The 14,920-nt window shown below is 47.1% G+C and overlaps 1 protein-coding gene across 2 annotated transcripts in view; it reads left to right on the top strand.

The window, feature by feature from the left end:
* The first annotated feature begins 504 nt into the window (after positions 1–504).
* LOC118703894 (death associated protein) overlaps positions 505–14,920 on the top strand; it is a 41,881-nt gene continuing 27,465 nt past the window's right edge. Inside the window, exons 1-2 of one of the 2 annotated variants that reach the window (XM_036411216.2) lie at positions 505–682; positions 9,371–9,470. In XM_036411216.2, coding sequence (XP_036267109.1) covers positions 628–682; positions 9,371–9,470 — 155 coding nt within the window. In that variant the 5' untranslated portion in view covers positions 505–627. Of the gene's footprint in view, positions 683–9,264; positions 9,471–14,920 lie in introns of those variants that run through there. The other variant, XM_036411215.1, reaches the window with a different exon arrangement.

Raw genomic sequence — 14,920 nt, 5'->3', positions numbered from 1 at the left:
GGCAAGGGAGTGGGCACAGACACAGCCCTCGAGACCTCTGTCCTGGCTTCAGAGCACTGCCCTCTCTGTTTTTAACAAACCCCTGCTATCCTGGGCCTGGGTCTCACTCCCACCTGATTAGTCATCCAAGGGTGAGCTGCGCCAGGACATCTGGCAGGCGGTCCCCTGACCACACTCCCCAGGCCTGGAGCGGCCCTGTGATGGCTCCACTTCCACCGCTGTCACCCTCTACCCAGCGGGGCTGGTGAAGCAGCCAACCTCAAGCTGGGCCTTCTCAACCTCCGGCCCCAACCGCACACGCCCCGCCCCGCCCTCGATCCCCTCCTCCGCCTGCAGCTAAAGGTTCCGACGTGGCGCTGCAGACTGCGCATGCTCAGTACACTGGGCGCTCCGAGGCCGGCGGGGCGGGGCGGGCGCGGTGACGTCAACACGCAGCCGCGCGCGGGCCAGGCAGCGCCACGTCGGCGCGCGGCGGCCGCGCCCCCCGACGGCGGCCGCGGTCCGCCCTCCCGCGCGCGGCCCCGACACCCCCCGCGCGCCGCTAACTCGCTCCGGCTCGTGCGCACGCCTTCCGGACCTCCGAGCTGCCAGCATCCCCGCCGCCTTCCCAGCCGCTCCGGCCGCACCATGTCTTCGCCTCCCGAGGAGAAGCCAGAGACGAAAGCCGGACACCCGCCCGCTGGTAATGACTCCTTTCCTCTTTCCCTCCCGTCCTGGGCCCCGACAGCTGGCTCGAACCCGCGGGCGCGGGGCGCGGGGCGCGCAGGCTGCTCACCAGCCTGGGACCTGCCCAGTCGTGGCGTCTTCGGTTGAACTGAACCCCGCGTTTGGCAAAACCCTTTTCTTGAAAGTTGGGGAACCATCGCAAGCCCGTGGCCGTTGCATGCAAATTTTGAATGTCTTGAATAAGCCCAATTGCACAACTTCCGAAAAAAATAATAATAACGGGGCGGTGAACGCAGAGTGTCCAGATGTTTCGGAAAACCGGGTAGCAGGCGCAAAAGTTCATGTTTTTCATGACAAGGGGGTGATTGTCGGTTGACGGCTCTTCATGCTGAAAAATGAATCAAAGGAGTGGAAATCATTTTTACCATTAATCACTCAATATGAAGGGGTCCCCCAATTTCTTTCACATTCAGCTTTTTCTCCAAAGTGGGGTGTTTTGGAGTGCTTTCTTGTTTGTTTGTGTTTTCAAATTCCAAATTCTGGGCCAAGGAAGTGAAGTCCAGGAAGGACTTGCATGGAACATCTGAATCTGAGCTCCCCGTATGCTCACGCGCCTTCCCACCCCAGGACGGTTCTCACCCCAGTCCGCTGTCCCAGCTGCTCCGTTTCCGCGTCTGCTCACCTTTGGGGTGACAGCCCCTGCAGGTGGGAGGACCCTGGGTCCCAGAGGCCAGGCCCCCTCCCCCACCTGTGGGTGCTCTTAGGGTGTTAATTGCACACATTTGCGTTGTAAACTCCGTCTCCTAAAGACAGAAGCCCCGGGGAGCATTGGCTGCTCTGTGGGGCCCATGTGTCTCACCTTCTTCTTGTAAAGACTCCCGTGATCTCCGCCCGCCGCCCCCCAGGGTAGTGAATAGAGCCGCCCCCAAGCTAATATTTGCCCAGCTGAAAGAAGCTCTCAACAACCACCGAAAACTACCCCGGACTAGGGAGGGGAAGTGGCTAACCGAGGCCTGCGACTTAACGACTTAACGGGCCTGGGATTTTAGAAAGGAGTTCCGCTGTCGTGCAAAATGGGCTTTGGGGGCCATTGTGTGGCATTCGTTTAAAAAAGTAATAATAATCAAAAGCACCTCAAAGAGATTTCTTGTAAAGATAACCTGACCATTAGTGTCTACCACAGTGGGCCCACGCCCATCTGCTGGCTGCCTGATGACCTGGCAGCACCGCAGGCCGGAACTCCTTTCTTTACACTCCCCCGTCCCAGGGCAGGGAGTGGCAGAAAAGCTCCTAAGTCGGAGTGAGACCCAATCAAGGTAGGAGTAACTAAATTGCACATGGAGGCATTTCCACGTGGAGACTTTTAAGATCACAGACGGGAGCTGTGCTTATTAACTCCCTGGGGAAATTCCATGAAAGGCTTTGGTTTTCTTCGAATTCTAAACAGCTGAGCTTTGTGAATTACAAATTAGATAGTTTATCCTAAAGGAGAGAGGAGGAGCCACCTCATTTGTGCTGGTGTAGCAGTGAACTTGAGTTCTAAGTTTTGAGACCCATCGCTTCTCTACGGCGGCTCGGCTTTTCTAATCTATGAAATGGGAGGTTTGGGAGCGTCGTAGAGCAGAGCTACTTTTGTCTGTAACTCTCACTGGAGCTCCCCCTTCCAGTCATCAGAATCCAAGTTCAAGGGCAGTTAATCCCACAGACAACCTCTTGAAGTGACTTCAAGGAAGATCCTTTAGCCTTTGGGGTCCCAGCCTCACAGGAACTGCTTAGAGAACTGTTGCTGGCATTTCCCCATTTTCCAGGGCCGTATTTGCCCAGAGTTAGAGGTAGACCTGGCATCTTGGTCCAGAGGTATAGGTTTTGTCATGTGCAGCATTTTGCCTCAGATCCACTTTCCTGTGGGAGAGCTCTTTTTAGCAAAAAGCTGGGGGTATTTGGATATCCTTATTTACTCTGGCGTGGCCAGAGAATAGGACATACTGCAGAGTTGATGGTGAAAACAAACATAACGGCAGCTCATTATAATAAAGGTAATTATCAAGTATAGCCAAGAGCACAGTTCATAAATCAAAAATAACAGCCTTGATAACTTTGGGTACACTTTCATTAAGTGCTTACATTGGATAACACAGACTTGTGCTTAAATCCTCAATCAGAAACAATAAAATTATTTTTCATGACTGTCTTCATGTTCTTTTGTGTTTTCTCGTTGTTGCTGTCTGAACCAGGTATCCAGGGCATTCTCACAAAATTACCTGTTTCCTGTCACGTTTACCTCCACCTGTCTGCCTCTCTTCTTGCTTCCGGGGTTGGGTCTTGGTGATATCTTCTTCCTCAGGAGCTGGCACAGTGCCTGGCACAAAAATATGCAGTAAGTGGCTTCTGAGTGAGTTTCTTCATAACCTCTTAGCACCTGTCACTTCCCCAGAGCATGCGGGGCCTGCAGTGTTCTCTACCTCTGCGCTGTCTCCTGTGTGCACTGAGACTCTCATCCAGTCCAGATAGCATCATAAGTGCAAGTAGTAACAACGTTTGCTGAGTATCAGGTGTACCTGATACAGGGGAGAGAAAATAATTTTCCCTCTACTCTTCTAGGTTCCTGGCCGCGACACCTCTCCCCATCCCCTGTGATAAAGACAGATTAATAAGAGAAAACCAAACTGAAGTTTATTAACAGGAATACCTCCTCTATACATGGGAGAGTCCCAAGAAAACGGAGTAATTCCCTGAAATGGCCCAAGCCACCACCATAAATACCAACTTCAGCTAAAGACAAAAGAAAAAATTGGGGCCCTAGCCAATTTGGCTCAGTGGATAGAGCGTCAGCCTGTGAACTGAAGGGTCCTGGCTTTGATCCTGGTCAAGGGCATATACCTCAGTTGCAGGCTCAATCCCCCGCCCTGGTCAGGATGTATACGGGAGGCAGCCAATCGATGTTTCTCTCTCTCCCTGTCCTTTCCACTTTTTCTAAAAATCAGTGGGAAAATATCCTTGGGTGATAATTAACAATAAAAAAAATAAAGATAAATAGAAATTGAGGAGTAGGGAGCCAGTTATGGGAGGTTTCCGGAAAAGCCAGGTAAACCAGGGTAAGGTTGTTATATAGATTTCAGGTTCTCTTGTGATTTAGTCCTGCTTCCCTTTCTAGTACAGAGAGAGAGATACAAAGGGAAATTTCCATCACTAATGTAAATATCCCTTACAAAAGGATAGCTCTCGGTTTTCTGTGCTTCTCCTTCTCTGCTGATTTTAATCAGCTCAAAATGACCCTTCTACCAAAGAGGCATATTTCATGGTGGTGTATTCTGCTTCCCTTGACTGGCACTGTTTTAAGCCCTGGCCTCTTGTTCACTCATTTAACTGACAGTTACCTTACGTTCTAAAAACTGGCCAACCATTTGGAGTGTCTCCTTTCGAAGCCGAAGCCGGTGAGTTCAGGCGGACCAGCCTGTAGGTCCTTTGCCTCTAGGAACCTCGGCAGCCCTTCGCAACAAGGGGCTCCATCACACGCCCTGCGTCTCTGCCCGGGTGTGAGATTAATGAGGCCGTGGGCACAGGCTTCTGCAGTGTGGAGGGAAGGCGCTGTGCACATACAGAGCACGCCACTGGACAGTGGGGATGGTGCTGCTCCGCCCTGGCTGTGCCCTGTGGAAGTAATCCCGTCTGGATGGTTTCAGACCTCTCCACTACAGAACATCTGCAGAGAGTGGCGGGAGGCTGCTGTTCTAGGAGAGCTACTGCCAATGCAGATTGGCAGAGTGAAGATTAGTGAGGTCTGACCATCCACCAGTCCGAGGCTGCCTCAGCAGAAGGTAGACATAATTATAAGCCTAGTGATTACTCATTTCACCCAGTCTTCAGGAGTTGGTGGCAGTGATGTGGCTGACATCTCATTGTTAAATGCATTTTGCTGGCCCCGGTCCTCTCCATTTGCGAGGGGAGCCAAAGCCATATGTCAGTAAAATTCTCATAAACCTGATATGTAACAGTGTTTGTTGAACATTAATAGTTCACATAAGGTTATAAAAAGGCCTCATATCCCTTCTAGACCTGAGTCAAATGGAAGTAGAAAACAATTGTATTTATTGAAAGTAAAATGAGAAATAGATCACTTTACTCTTTGTAGTGATTTCAAAATAATCCAATTCTTTGTTATATTAATCAGACAGGAGTTAAAGGTGCATTTAAAAGGTTATGGGTGAGGTTCTCCCTGAATTGTCTTCTGCAGAAAGGTTTTTATGTTCTCCAGGCCACTCTAGTGCTGGAAATGGACGGCTAGTAAGTTTTTTATTGTATTAACTCTATGGCCACAGGCTTGCCAAGCATGCCCTGGGTGTCCTTGGCCCAATCACTGATCAGTGCCTGAAGATGCCTCAAGGAGGTCTGCCTTCGCTCTGGCCATGCCAAGAAAAAGGAGACCCTTTTAGTCACTGCATTTTTTCCAAAAAATCCCAATTCAGGGTGGACCGTGGCATTTCTAAGGCTTTCCTTTGAATAACATTCCAGTAGCTCTCTCAGGAAGAACGAAGATGACATACGCTTGGAGGTCTAGCTCTAGCGCCTGAGTCAGTGCTTTAGGGACATTTGTGTGAATTAGCCCTCCCGGTCCCTGCTAAAACCCACACCCCGGTTCATGGGGCACTTACAGTCGTGAGAGGCCCTGGGCAGACCCCTCTCATCCATCCCCCGGCCTGTCTTCCGGTGCTGGGCCTTCCAGCCTGTTGAGCAGGAGTAGAAAGCGAGCTGTCGGTGACTCCCTCTCCCAGCAGGCATCTGGACACCCGAGGGGCTGCCCGGCCATGGGAGTGTATGTGGTCAGTTGCTTCCTCGTTATTTCTTACCTGGCCAAGTCTGACTGAGGAGCAGCGTCCCTCACCCCCTTTGCCCCTTGGGCAGGAAGCTGCTCCACAGAGAACTTTTAACATCAAAGGCAAGTCCACCCCCCCTGGGCTGCAGCGGGCCCAGAACCTGCCCACAGGCCAGCGCTTTGTGTTTCTCTGAGGAGCAATGATACTCTGTTTCCTGGATGGTCTGAGGAGGAAAGGCCTGCGGGGAGGGGTTCAGGGCACAGGCTGCTGGGGTCCAGTCAGCTCTGCGATCCTGGCTGAGGGACTGGGCCACTTCACGTCTGGGGACCTACAACCTAGGTTACTGTAAAGTGTGAGGACATGTGGCCAATGGCTAGAACACTGCCTGGCACACAGCGAGGTGAGAGCAACCAAGTTAGTTATCCAGGATGTGCGATTCTCCAGAAGCTTCTTTATTGCGCTGGTGCACTGATGCCATCCTGGGGGGGGGGGGGGGGGGGGGGGGGGCGGGGGAGCCGTGTGGGGAGCAGTCTGCAGGGTGTTACTCCTTCACAACCCCACGAGCCGTGGTAGCATCTGCATTTTACATAAAGGAGGAGACATTGTCTCAGTGAGGAGACAATGACAAACCCAGGACTCAAAGTCTGAAGTTCTCTCCAAGTACTAGATGCCAGTTGTTAAACCCATCTAATGAGAGTAGATGACAGGTGGACCTTTGCCGTGTGCCAGGCCCCTTTGGCACTGGGTCACAAGTGTTTGCTCATTCGGGCCTCAAAGAGCCCCTGGGGAGCAGGGGAAGAGCGTTGGCACCCTTTCTTCACGCACAGGGGACCCTGTGGCACAGATAGGGTTAGCAGCTCGCCCAGACACGCACGCGAGCACATGGGCAGAGCGGAGACCTGAGCTCAGGAGTCTGGCTCGAGGATCCATGTCCTTCACCTCTGCCTGGCACTTCTGCTAGGAGGAAGCTTCTTATTCTTCAAGTCTGAAGCTCTCATTTGAATAACAACCTCAACAAAAATCTAGGATTTTTTTCTAACGCCTTTCATAAAACTACTTATATTTGCAAATATTCCACAAAGATGTCTGCAAAAATAATTCTGCTTTTGTATTTTCACAAATGAAGAGCTCTAGTAGCAGTGATAAAACAATCCCAATAAATACATGCTGTCATATTTTTGGCAGGATTTCAAGTTAAAATGAATCTGTCTCAGCCCTGAGTTATTATTTTTATTGCCACTTTTTATGGCTGCATTTGCTATCACACATACTGTGAGGGATGGGTGAAGTTAATTGTTTTTATAAACTAAGTTAAAGGAAGGGCTAATGCAGAGCAACCAAGCTTTGTCATGTGGACTTACTTCAACGGAGGGGTGGACAGGCCACTCTGTGTGAGCTTCAGCTGATGGTTGTTTTATTTTTATTTTTAAATATATTTTATTGATTTTTTACAGAGAGGAAAAGAGAGGGATAGACAGATAGAAACATCGATAAGAGAGAGTCATCGATCAGCTGCCTCTTGCACACCCCTACCGGGGATGTGCCCTCAACCAAGGTACGTCCCCTTGACCAAAATCAAACCTGGGACCTTTCAGTCCTCAGGCCGACGCGCTCTTGTCCACTGAGCCAAACCGGTTTCGGCTGACGGTTGTTTTAAATGTCACCTGGACATGCCTTGTTTTCTTTGTCGTCACTTGCACAGCCCTTTTCACTTTTGGTCTCTAGAAAACATCTGTGAGTTACAGTTTTTAAGTTTTTTGTCTGCTACTCTCATGACCTAATCACCTGTAAACACCATCACATGGTGGATCAGGATTTCAACAGCCCTCTTCTCATTCACACGTGTAGATTGTAGGATGTTGCTCTAATCCCCATTCTGCAGATGCAACAGCGACGCTTTTAGGGGCAGAGTCTGAGACCGCATAGGTGAGGACATGGAGGAGCTTACTGGTACAAAGCCCGACCTCGTGACACGTAAGGCTGGCTCTTTGAAACAGGGCCAGCATTTCCAAACTATCCTGTGGGACACTATATGCCTGAAGGATGATTACTCGGGATAAAAGTTCAGTGGTCAGAGGCATTTGGGAAAGACAGCACACTGTGCGCCTCATAGAGCTTCATAATGCACACTAGGGGGCAAGACATCTGGCTTGAAGAAACCCATTTAATGCTATTCAGCCTAGCATTTCCCACACTTAACAGATCCTAGAGTCCACATTTTTTGTTTTGGATTGTAATATATTAGCCATTGAGAAATGGAAATAAAACCACAATAAGATATCACTTCAGACCCACTAGGGTGGCTATGACTGAAAAGATAGGTGAGCATGTGGAGAAATTGGAGCCCTCAAACTGGTTAGAATAGAAAATGATGCTTAAGAGTTCCTCAAAATTGTAAATATATTATTATTCTATAACCCAGCCATCCTACTATTAGTTGTATACCTAAGAAAATGAAGGTGTATGTTCATGTATCTGCACAGAACCTTGTACACAAGTTGTTCATGGCTGCATCATTTATTATAACAGCCAATGTAGAAACAACCAAATGTCAATCTGCAGATGATTTGATGAACTAAATGTGGTCTACCCAAGCAAGGAATATTATTCAATCATAAAAAAGAATGAATACTGACACATGCTACAACATGGATGATCCTTGAAAACATTATGCTGAGTGAAAGAAGCCAGTCAGCAAAGGCCACACATTTTATGATTCCATTGATGTCAGATGTCCAGAATAGGCAAATCCAGATGGCTGGTTGCTGGGGGAGAGGACGGTAGGGGGTGACCATTTGTGATTTGGGGTTTCTGTTTGGGGAGATGAAGTGTCCTCAAGTTGATCCTGTCAATGGTTGTACAACTCAGAATACATACACTCAAACACCATTGAGTTGTACGTTCTAAATGGGTGAATTATATTGTTATGTGAATTATATGTCAAGCTGCTTTGAAAAACTAATGACATCCACCAGCACTCGGTTTCACAGCACAGTCTGGAAAGGGCTTTAGCAGTCTCCTTGGCTGCCACCTAAGCAGCCTCCGTGAATGTGGCAGCAGCTGTCCCGGGTCACCTGCAGCTGTGTCACCCATCGGAAGCATCATGGAAACAAATGTTGTATGGTTTCACTTATAGGTGGAATCTAACAAACAAAATGAAACAGAAATAAACCCATAGAAACAGAGAACAAACTGATATTTGCTAAAGGGGAGAGGGTGAAAGGATGAGAGGAAAGGGGGAGGGGATCAAGAAGTACAATACAAAATTCCAGTTATAAAATAAGTCATGGGATGTAAAGTACAACATAGAGAATATAGTCAATGATACTGTAATAACTACAGTGACAGATGAGTACTAGACTTACCAGGGGGATCACTTTGTGTAAGGTTTGTAAATGTTGATTCATATGATGTACACCTGAAACTAATATCATATTGTATGTCAACTATAATTGAAAAATAAAAACTAATGCAAGACTATTCAGAATTTTTTTTTTTAAGCATCATCATTATTTGAGCAAGTATCATAGGGCAGGGATTCAGGAGGATCTTGTAGTGTCAAGAAGACATGCAGGACCTAAAGCAACAGCCACTGCCCAATGATCCATACTCTGGTTACACTACTGCTCTTATGAAATACTTATGAGACCAGAAGCAAACAGGCGCCATGGGGAGATTCTAGGTGGATCTGTAGTGTGGCCAGGCTGAGTGCTCTGTCATAGTGACTCTTCCCCCACCAGCACTGACTTTCTGTTAATCACCGCCACTGATGCCAGGTTATCTGTACTGACTTGTGGCCATGGAGCAACTAAAAACTTCGGAGCTGGTTCCTCTGATCCTCCTGGGGTTTTGTTTCCACACTGACCACACCCTCTTTGTTTTCTTTCTAGTGAAAGCTGGTGGAATGCGAATCGTACAGAAACACCCACATTCTGGAGACACCAAAGAAGAAAAAGACAAGGACGACGAGGAGTGGGAGGCCGAGCCCAGGTAGGAGAGTGCTGGTGAATCTCGGACATGTGGCACACGTAACCATTATTCAGTTACACATTAATGTTTGTTCTCTGCCCTGTGCTTCTGATAACTCCTGGGCGGTTTGGGGGCCCTGCTGTGTATTTTTCCTTTTCTAATCAACAGCTGGTGGAGGGGGAGAAGGGGGAGTGGCTCCAGGTATTTGTGTTCTCAGCCTGTCAAGGAAAGAGGTATCTAGAACACGCCCTCCCTGACTGCATCTGAGCATATGCCCTCAATCTGTGGGCAGCAGCTTGGAGACCTTGAAAATGCCATACTAGCTGAATCTAGGGTGGGCCTGGTGTTCTGCACAGCCAGGGGAGAGAACTATTGATTGTGAAAAGGTCCACATGCATCTGGGCTTTCCCAGTTCTTCAGCCAAATCGAGAATCAGCACAGCCACACCCAGGTGTCCCTAAACAACATCTCTGTCCCCAGCCCCTCCAGGTCCTGGACAGCTCCTCTCCCTGCATTACAGCTGGTGTCCCTGCATTCCCCCGTCTCTGTTAATGAACTGTTTCCCTTGGAGGTTCTGATGTCAAGTTTGGTTCAAAGACCTCAGTATCAATCTATTGCCTCCCCCCTTATAATACATAGACATGCACCAGAAATGCTTATGAGCTTGTCCACATGGAAGAACATGATCGCTGAGCTTTCTACCTTTCAACTTGCCGCTAGGTGGTGTCTCCCTCAGAGGAGGAAAGAACATGTAGAAAGAGTGTGGAAAGCAGCTACCTGCATTCCTGTGGATTAGGTGCATTGTTTAGTTTCAGTCCAGTACTTAATGGGAGGTGGTATTCTCCTGATTTAACCATGGGAAACTCAAGTCTAGCGAGACGATAAACTTGCCCACACTGGGTGCCTTGCAAGTGGATGGGGCAGGAATTTAAACCCATGCCTTACAGGGTCCTGAGCAGGCCAGGCTTCCAACTGAATTGCTCCCACTAGCTTGTGCCCCCTAAAAAGGAACATGCATGTTCTTGGTGGCCCCATGTGTGCCCCGTGTATCTGCTCATGTATGTGCTGAATCTCTGGGTGTTTTCTGCAATCTCTGGATGCTATGAGTTACCCTGCAGTCTCTTGAGGGGCGGACAAAATTTGGGGTGAAGTTTCTGAGTGACTCTTGCCCATTTTAAATCATGAGATCAGCAACATGAAGGTCCAGCCAAGTTCTGGTTTTAAAAGAAGTGGTTTAGCCGAAACCGGTTTGGCTCAATGGATAGAGCGTCGACTTGGGGACTGAAGGGACCTGGGTTCGAATCTGGTCAAGCGCATGTACCTTGGTTGCGGGCATATCCCCAGTGGGGGGGTGTGCAAGAGGCAGCTGATCGATGACTCTCTCTCATCGATGTTTCTAGCTCTCTATCTCTCTCCCTTCCTCTCTGTACAAAAACAATAAAATATATTAAAAAAAAAAAAAAAAAAGAAGTGGTTTAAAGAAAACTAGCATTATCTTCCTCACCAGCTATTTTCACAAAGCTGTGTTTGGAACATAACAGCATCATGAATTCCTAGAGGTCCACAATCCTGAGTCTAAAATCTTGGGGCCTGTTTCAGTTCAGTGAAAAATGTAGGAGTTTTGGACCAGTGATACAGATTTTAGGAGAATAAAATAGTGCACATTCCAATCAGAGCCCTTAGTGGGGTTTCGAGCAGTGTATTGTGACCTGGTGTGATGTTCACATTTTCAAATCTACATGTTTGGGTCAGTTCAGATTAAGTTTTGCTTCCATATGAGTTTTAAGGAAACGGAGCTTTCAGAAGATCCTTGAATGGAGAATGAGAGGACATGGACCTGGAGGTATTAATATTTCTGCACTCGAAAACCTGGGATACCTCTCCTTCCTATCCAGTTGTTTCTTTAAGTTTAAGAGGGAATAAAGAGGATGAGCGAGACAGCTGTGCCTGGAAAAAAAAATTCCAGAAAGTTCATATGAGTGTAAGTGGCATAAGGTACAAATAGCTTTTTTCTGTGAAGCAGTGTCAATACAGTGAGAGGTGATAGTTTATCAAAATGTTTAGAAATAGGACAGAACAGCTCATTTGTTTTCTTTCTATTGACTTTTGTCATGAGGTGGAATGTGGCATTTATGGAAGATGCGCTGTTTAAATAAATATGCCAGAGAATGAATGAATGCAGAGAAGGGAGCGGGCACCCAGAACGCTAGAGTTTAGCATCGCGCTCACCACAAACATGTGTTCTCTCTGGAACCAAGGATTGTTTAGCAGAGTGACTGCAGAGTAGGGTTTGCATAGCACACGAGCAAGAGTTCTTTGTTCCTTGCAGCCCAGTGGCTGTCATAGGTTTCCTGTAGGTGTGCTCACTCTTGTCCTCCTGACTTCAGCTTCGATTTTGACACACCGTGGACAGATGGGTGGGGTCAGCCTCTGTGGAGTCAGCTATTGACCTGTGCTGCCAACACATCTTTCCCAAGCCCTGCACCAGCTTGGTGCTCTGTGTACTGGTTTGCTTCCACCACCGGGCTCTCCCCCTGTTCTCCTGGGCTGACTGAACAGTCCTAGTTAGTCATCCTCCCTAATATTTTAGAGTGCGATAAGTCTGACCCTGTTCCAGCAGCTTAGAGAGGACAAGTAACTTTTCAAAGATCACATGGTAATGTGTGGCCGAGCAAGCATCCCAGCAGTGGCGGCTGGATCCAGAGTCCTCACCCTTAGCTACTGGGCTGTGCTTACCAATGGTGTGCCTGCTTTGTGCTGGGCACTGCTGAGTGCTTCACGTTGAGTTTAAAGCTCACACACCGATGCGTTGATATGACTGTGACCATGGGAGATGAAATAAAGGCTTAGGAGGCTCTCCAACCCAGTGATACACAGATGGCGGTGGCCAGGCCAGGAGTCATCCTTGAGTCTGTCTTGACTTAGATGCCCCTGCTTCTAATATGCTACTGAAGTCCTCTGAATTGTCAGAATATTTCTTGGATTAACATAGACTGTGACTCTGGATCCACTTATAAAATAAATGAAAAAATTATGAGGTTACCCATAACTGTTTCCATATTCCTCAAGCCCATAATCCTACCTGTACACCCTCACATCAGTAGGTGGTCTAATTGTCAGGGTAAAACAAGGTTTCAGTGACTGGAGACACTTCATATATGGATAGGCCTATCTTTACTGCAGAATTTGTCAAACCTTCAATTATTCTCTTGGAAACGTCATGGTGTGTGACTTCCACATCCACATTACGCTCATCCTGAAGTTTGTATGTTTTTCGGGTTTGGATTCAAGTGTTCTCTGGATATAAAAACAAGTACATGATCTAAGATGCCAGTTTCCTCCCTTGCCAAACACTTGGCTTTTCTTCCCATAGTTTTTTAAACTGGCTTTAAGTTTACCCACTGGTCTCTGGTGGCTCCCTTCATTAATCTGATAACCAAGTACTGATTACAGGGACAGTGAACAACTGGAGCATTAAAGAGGTTGTTCTGTGCCCAAGAGTACTAATACCACAGCTTTTACTTGTAATTTTTTTATTGCAAATATTTATACCACTCTTAATCCTTTCAATCTTCTATTTTTCAGAGATTTACAAATAATTTCCCATGTCAAATTGTTTTGAGATGCTACATTTAAAAAAAATAATAATAATAAGCAGGAGGAGTGTAACAGAAATCTGAAAATGTTGCTCAAGAATTTCTGTCCAGTTGACTTCTAGTTACCTGTGGCCTTTTGCATCCAAGAGGAGTAATAGACTTAACTATTATTAATTAACTAGAGGCCCAATACACGAATTCATGCATGAGTGAGGTCCCTCAGCCTGGCTGGTGATCGAAGTCTATCCCGGGGAGGGGCCGAGGGAGGTTGTCTGTGGGAGTGCACTGACCACCAGGGGGGCAGCTCCTATGTTGAGCATATGCCCCCTGGTGGTCAGTGCTCATCATAGTGACTGGTTGACCAGCTGTTCTGGTCATTCCAGTTGTTTGGTTGAATGGTAGCTTAGGCTTTTAAATACATAGAAGATACTTTCCTGAGCGGCTGCTGGTTCCAATTTTAGAACTGGCCCAATTAAGGAAAGCCATGATTTTCCTCAAAGCCTTTGGTTGCGCAAGTTGCATTATGTAAAGAAGTTGTAGACATAGCATGGAAATCAGGGCTCAGTAGGAGCTACTAAAGAAAACAGTTTAGTGTCAGACATATACTGGAGTTCTGTCAAGTACAAAGCCCAAACATGAATCTGTCTTGGTACAAGATAAAACAGGATAGGTGACAGGAAGAATTAACTAGAAATGGAAGGATTTAGGTGTGGACTAGGAGTGGGCTGAGCTCAGCTCTTTACAGCTCTGATTAGGATCGTAGTCCTGTTACACATAACCCAAAAATAAGCATACAGTTCAAACCATCCATCATGTGGGAAAGACCTGTAATGGTATACAAGCATTAACAGATGAACCTAACTGTAATACAAATGCTTATATAGTTACTATAACTAATCGAAAGGAGTGGAGAGAAAAAAAAATAAGTAATTTTGGATACAGTATTTTGATCAAATACTATAAGGTTAAAAAAAATCATAAATGGTATACTCCAGTTAGTAAATGTGTTTCTTACAGGAGTATATTGGGTTATTGATTCTGAAATTGCTTGATACGTATACTAAGATTAAACAAATAAGTAAATATATTGATGGTAGTGAGAGCCAAGTTGCTCACTGTCAGAAAGAGGTTACAAATAGGCAAGAGAGAAGATTAAAATGAACTTTGTGGTGTTGTGTTGGAACTGGAAGTATTAGTATGAGCTCCTAGTTTTAAAAAGATGGATGGGTGGATGGATGGATGGATAGGTAGATGGATAGATGATTGGATGGATGCATGCATGAATGGATGGATGGGTGGGTGGATAATAGATATATACTCATATACATACATGCAGAAATAGATCTAGAAGGGGAGGATAGTATACATACCTATTTTTCCCAGCTGTGTTCACTGAGAAGACCTAAAAAAAAATTGACACCCATGTACCCATGAACATCCTGAGGGCCTAGATCTTGGTTTTAAACACCATTCCCTAATCAAGGGAACCAGGATTTCTTGGAGAAATGGTTAATTCCAGGGCCAGAGCAGGAAAAATAAATATAAATAGATTTGCATGTTCCAAGCAGGAATAACGTGTAGTGCCAGAGCCTGAGGAAGTGCATTGAGCAGAACGGGGCTTGTCAGAACAGCACAGGCAACAGCGTGAAGGCACCCAAGTTGGCTGGGAACACGCCGATGGCACCGGGGAGGCTGGTAGGGAGGGCCAGTGTCTGTCTGTGCTTACAGTCTGCAGTCTGTCCTAATGGCAGCACTGCTCTCCGTGGCTCCTGAAAGGCTCAGAGGACCTCATTCTCATCCCGTTTCAGTGGGCAGAGCCGCCTCCTAGGCTGGCTGCCTCTCTCTAGAAGCAGTGTGTCTGCTTCCGGGAGCTGC

Source organism: Pipistrellus kuhlii, unplaced genomic scaffold (assembly GCF_014108245.1).
Source record: "Pipistrellus kuhlii isolate mPipKuh1 unplaced genomic scaffold, mPipKuh1.p scaffold_m20_p_4, whole genome shotgun sequence".
NCBI classification, from domain to species: Eukaryota; Metazoa; Chordata; class Mammalia; order Chiroptera; family Vespertilionidae; genus Pipistrellus; species Pipistrellus kuhlii.
This window is presented reverse-complemented; position numbering and strand designations above follow the sequence as displayed.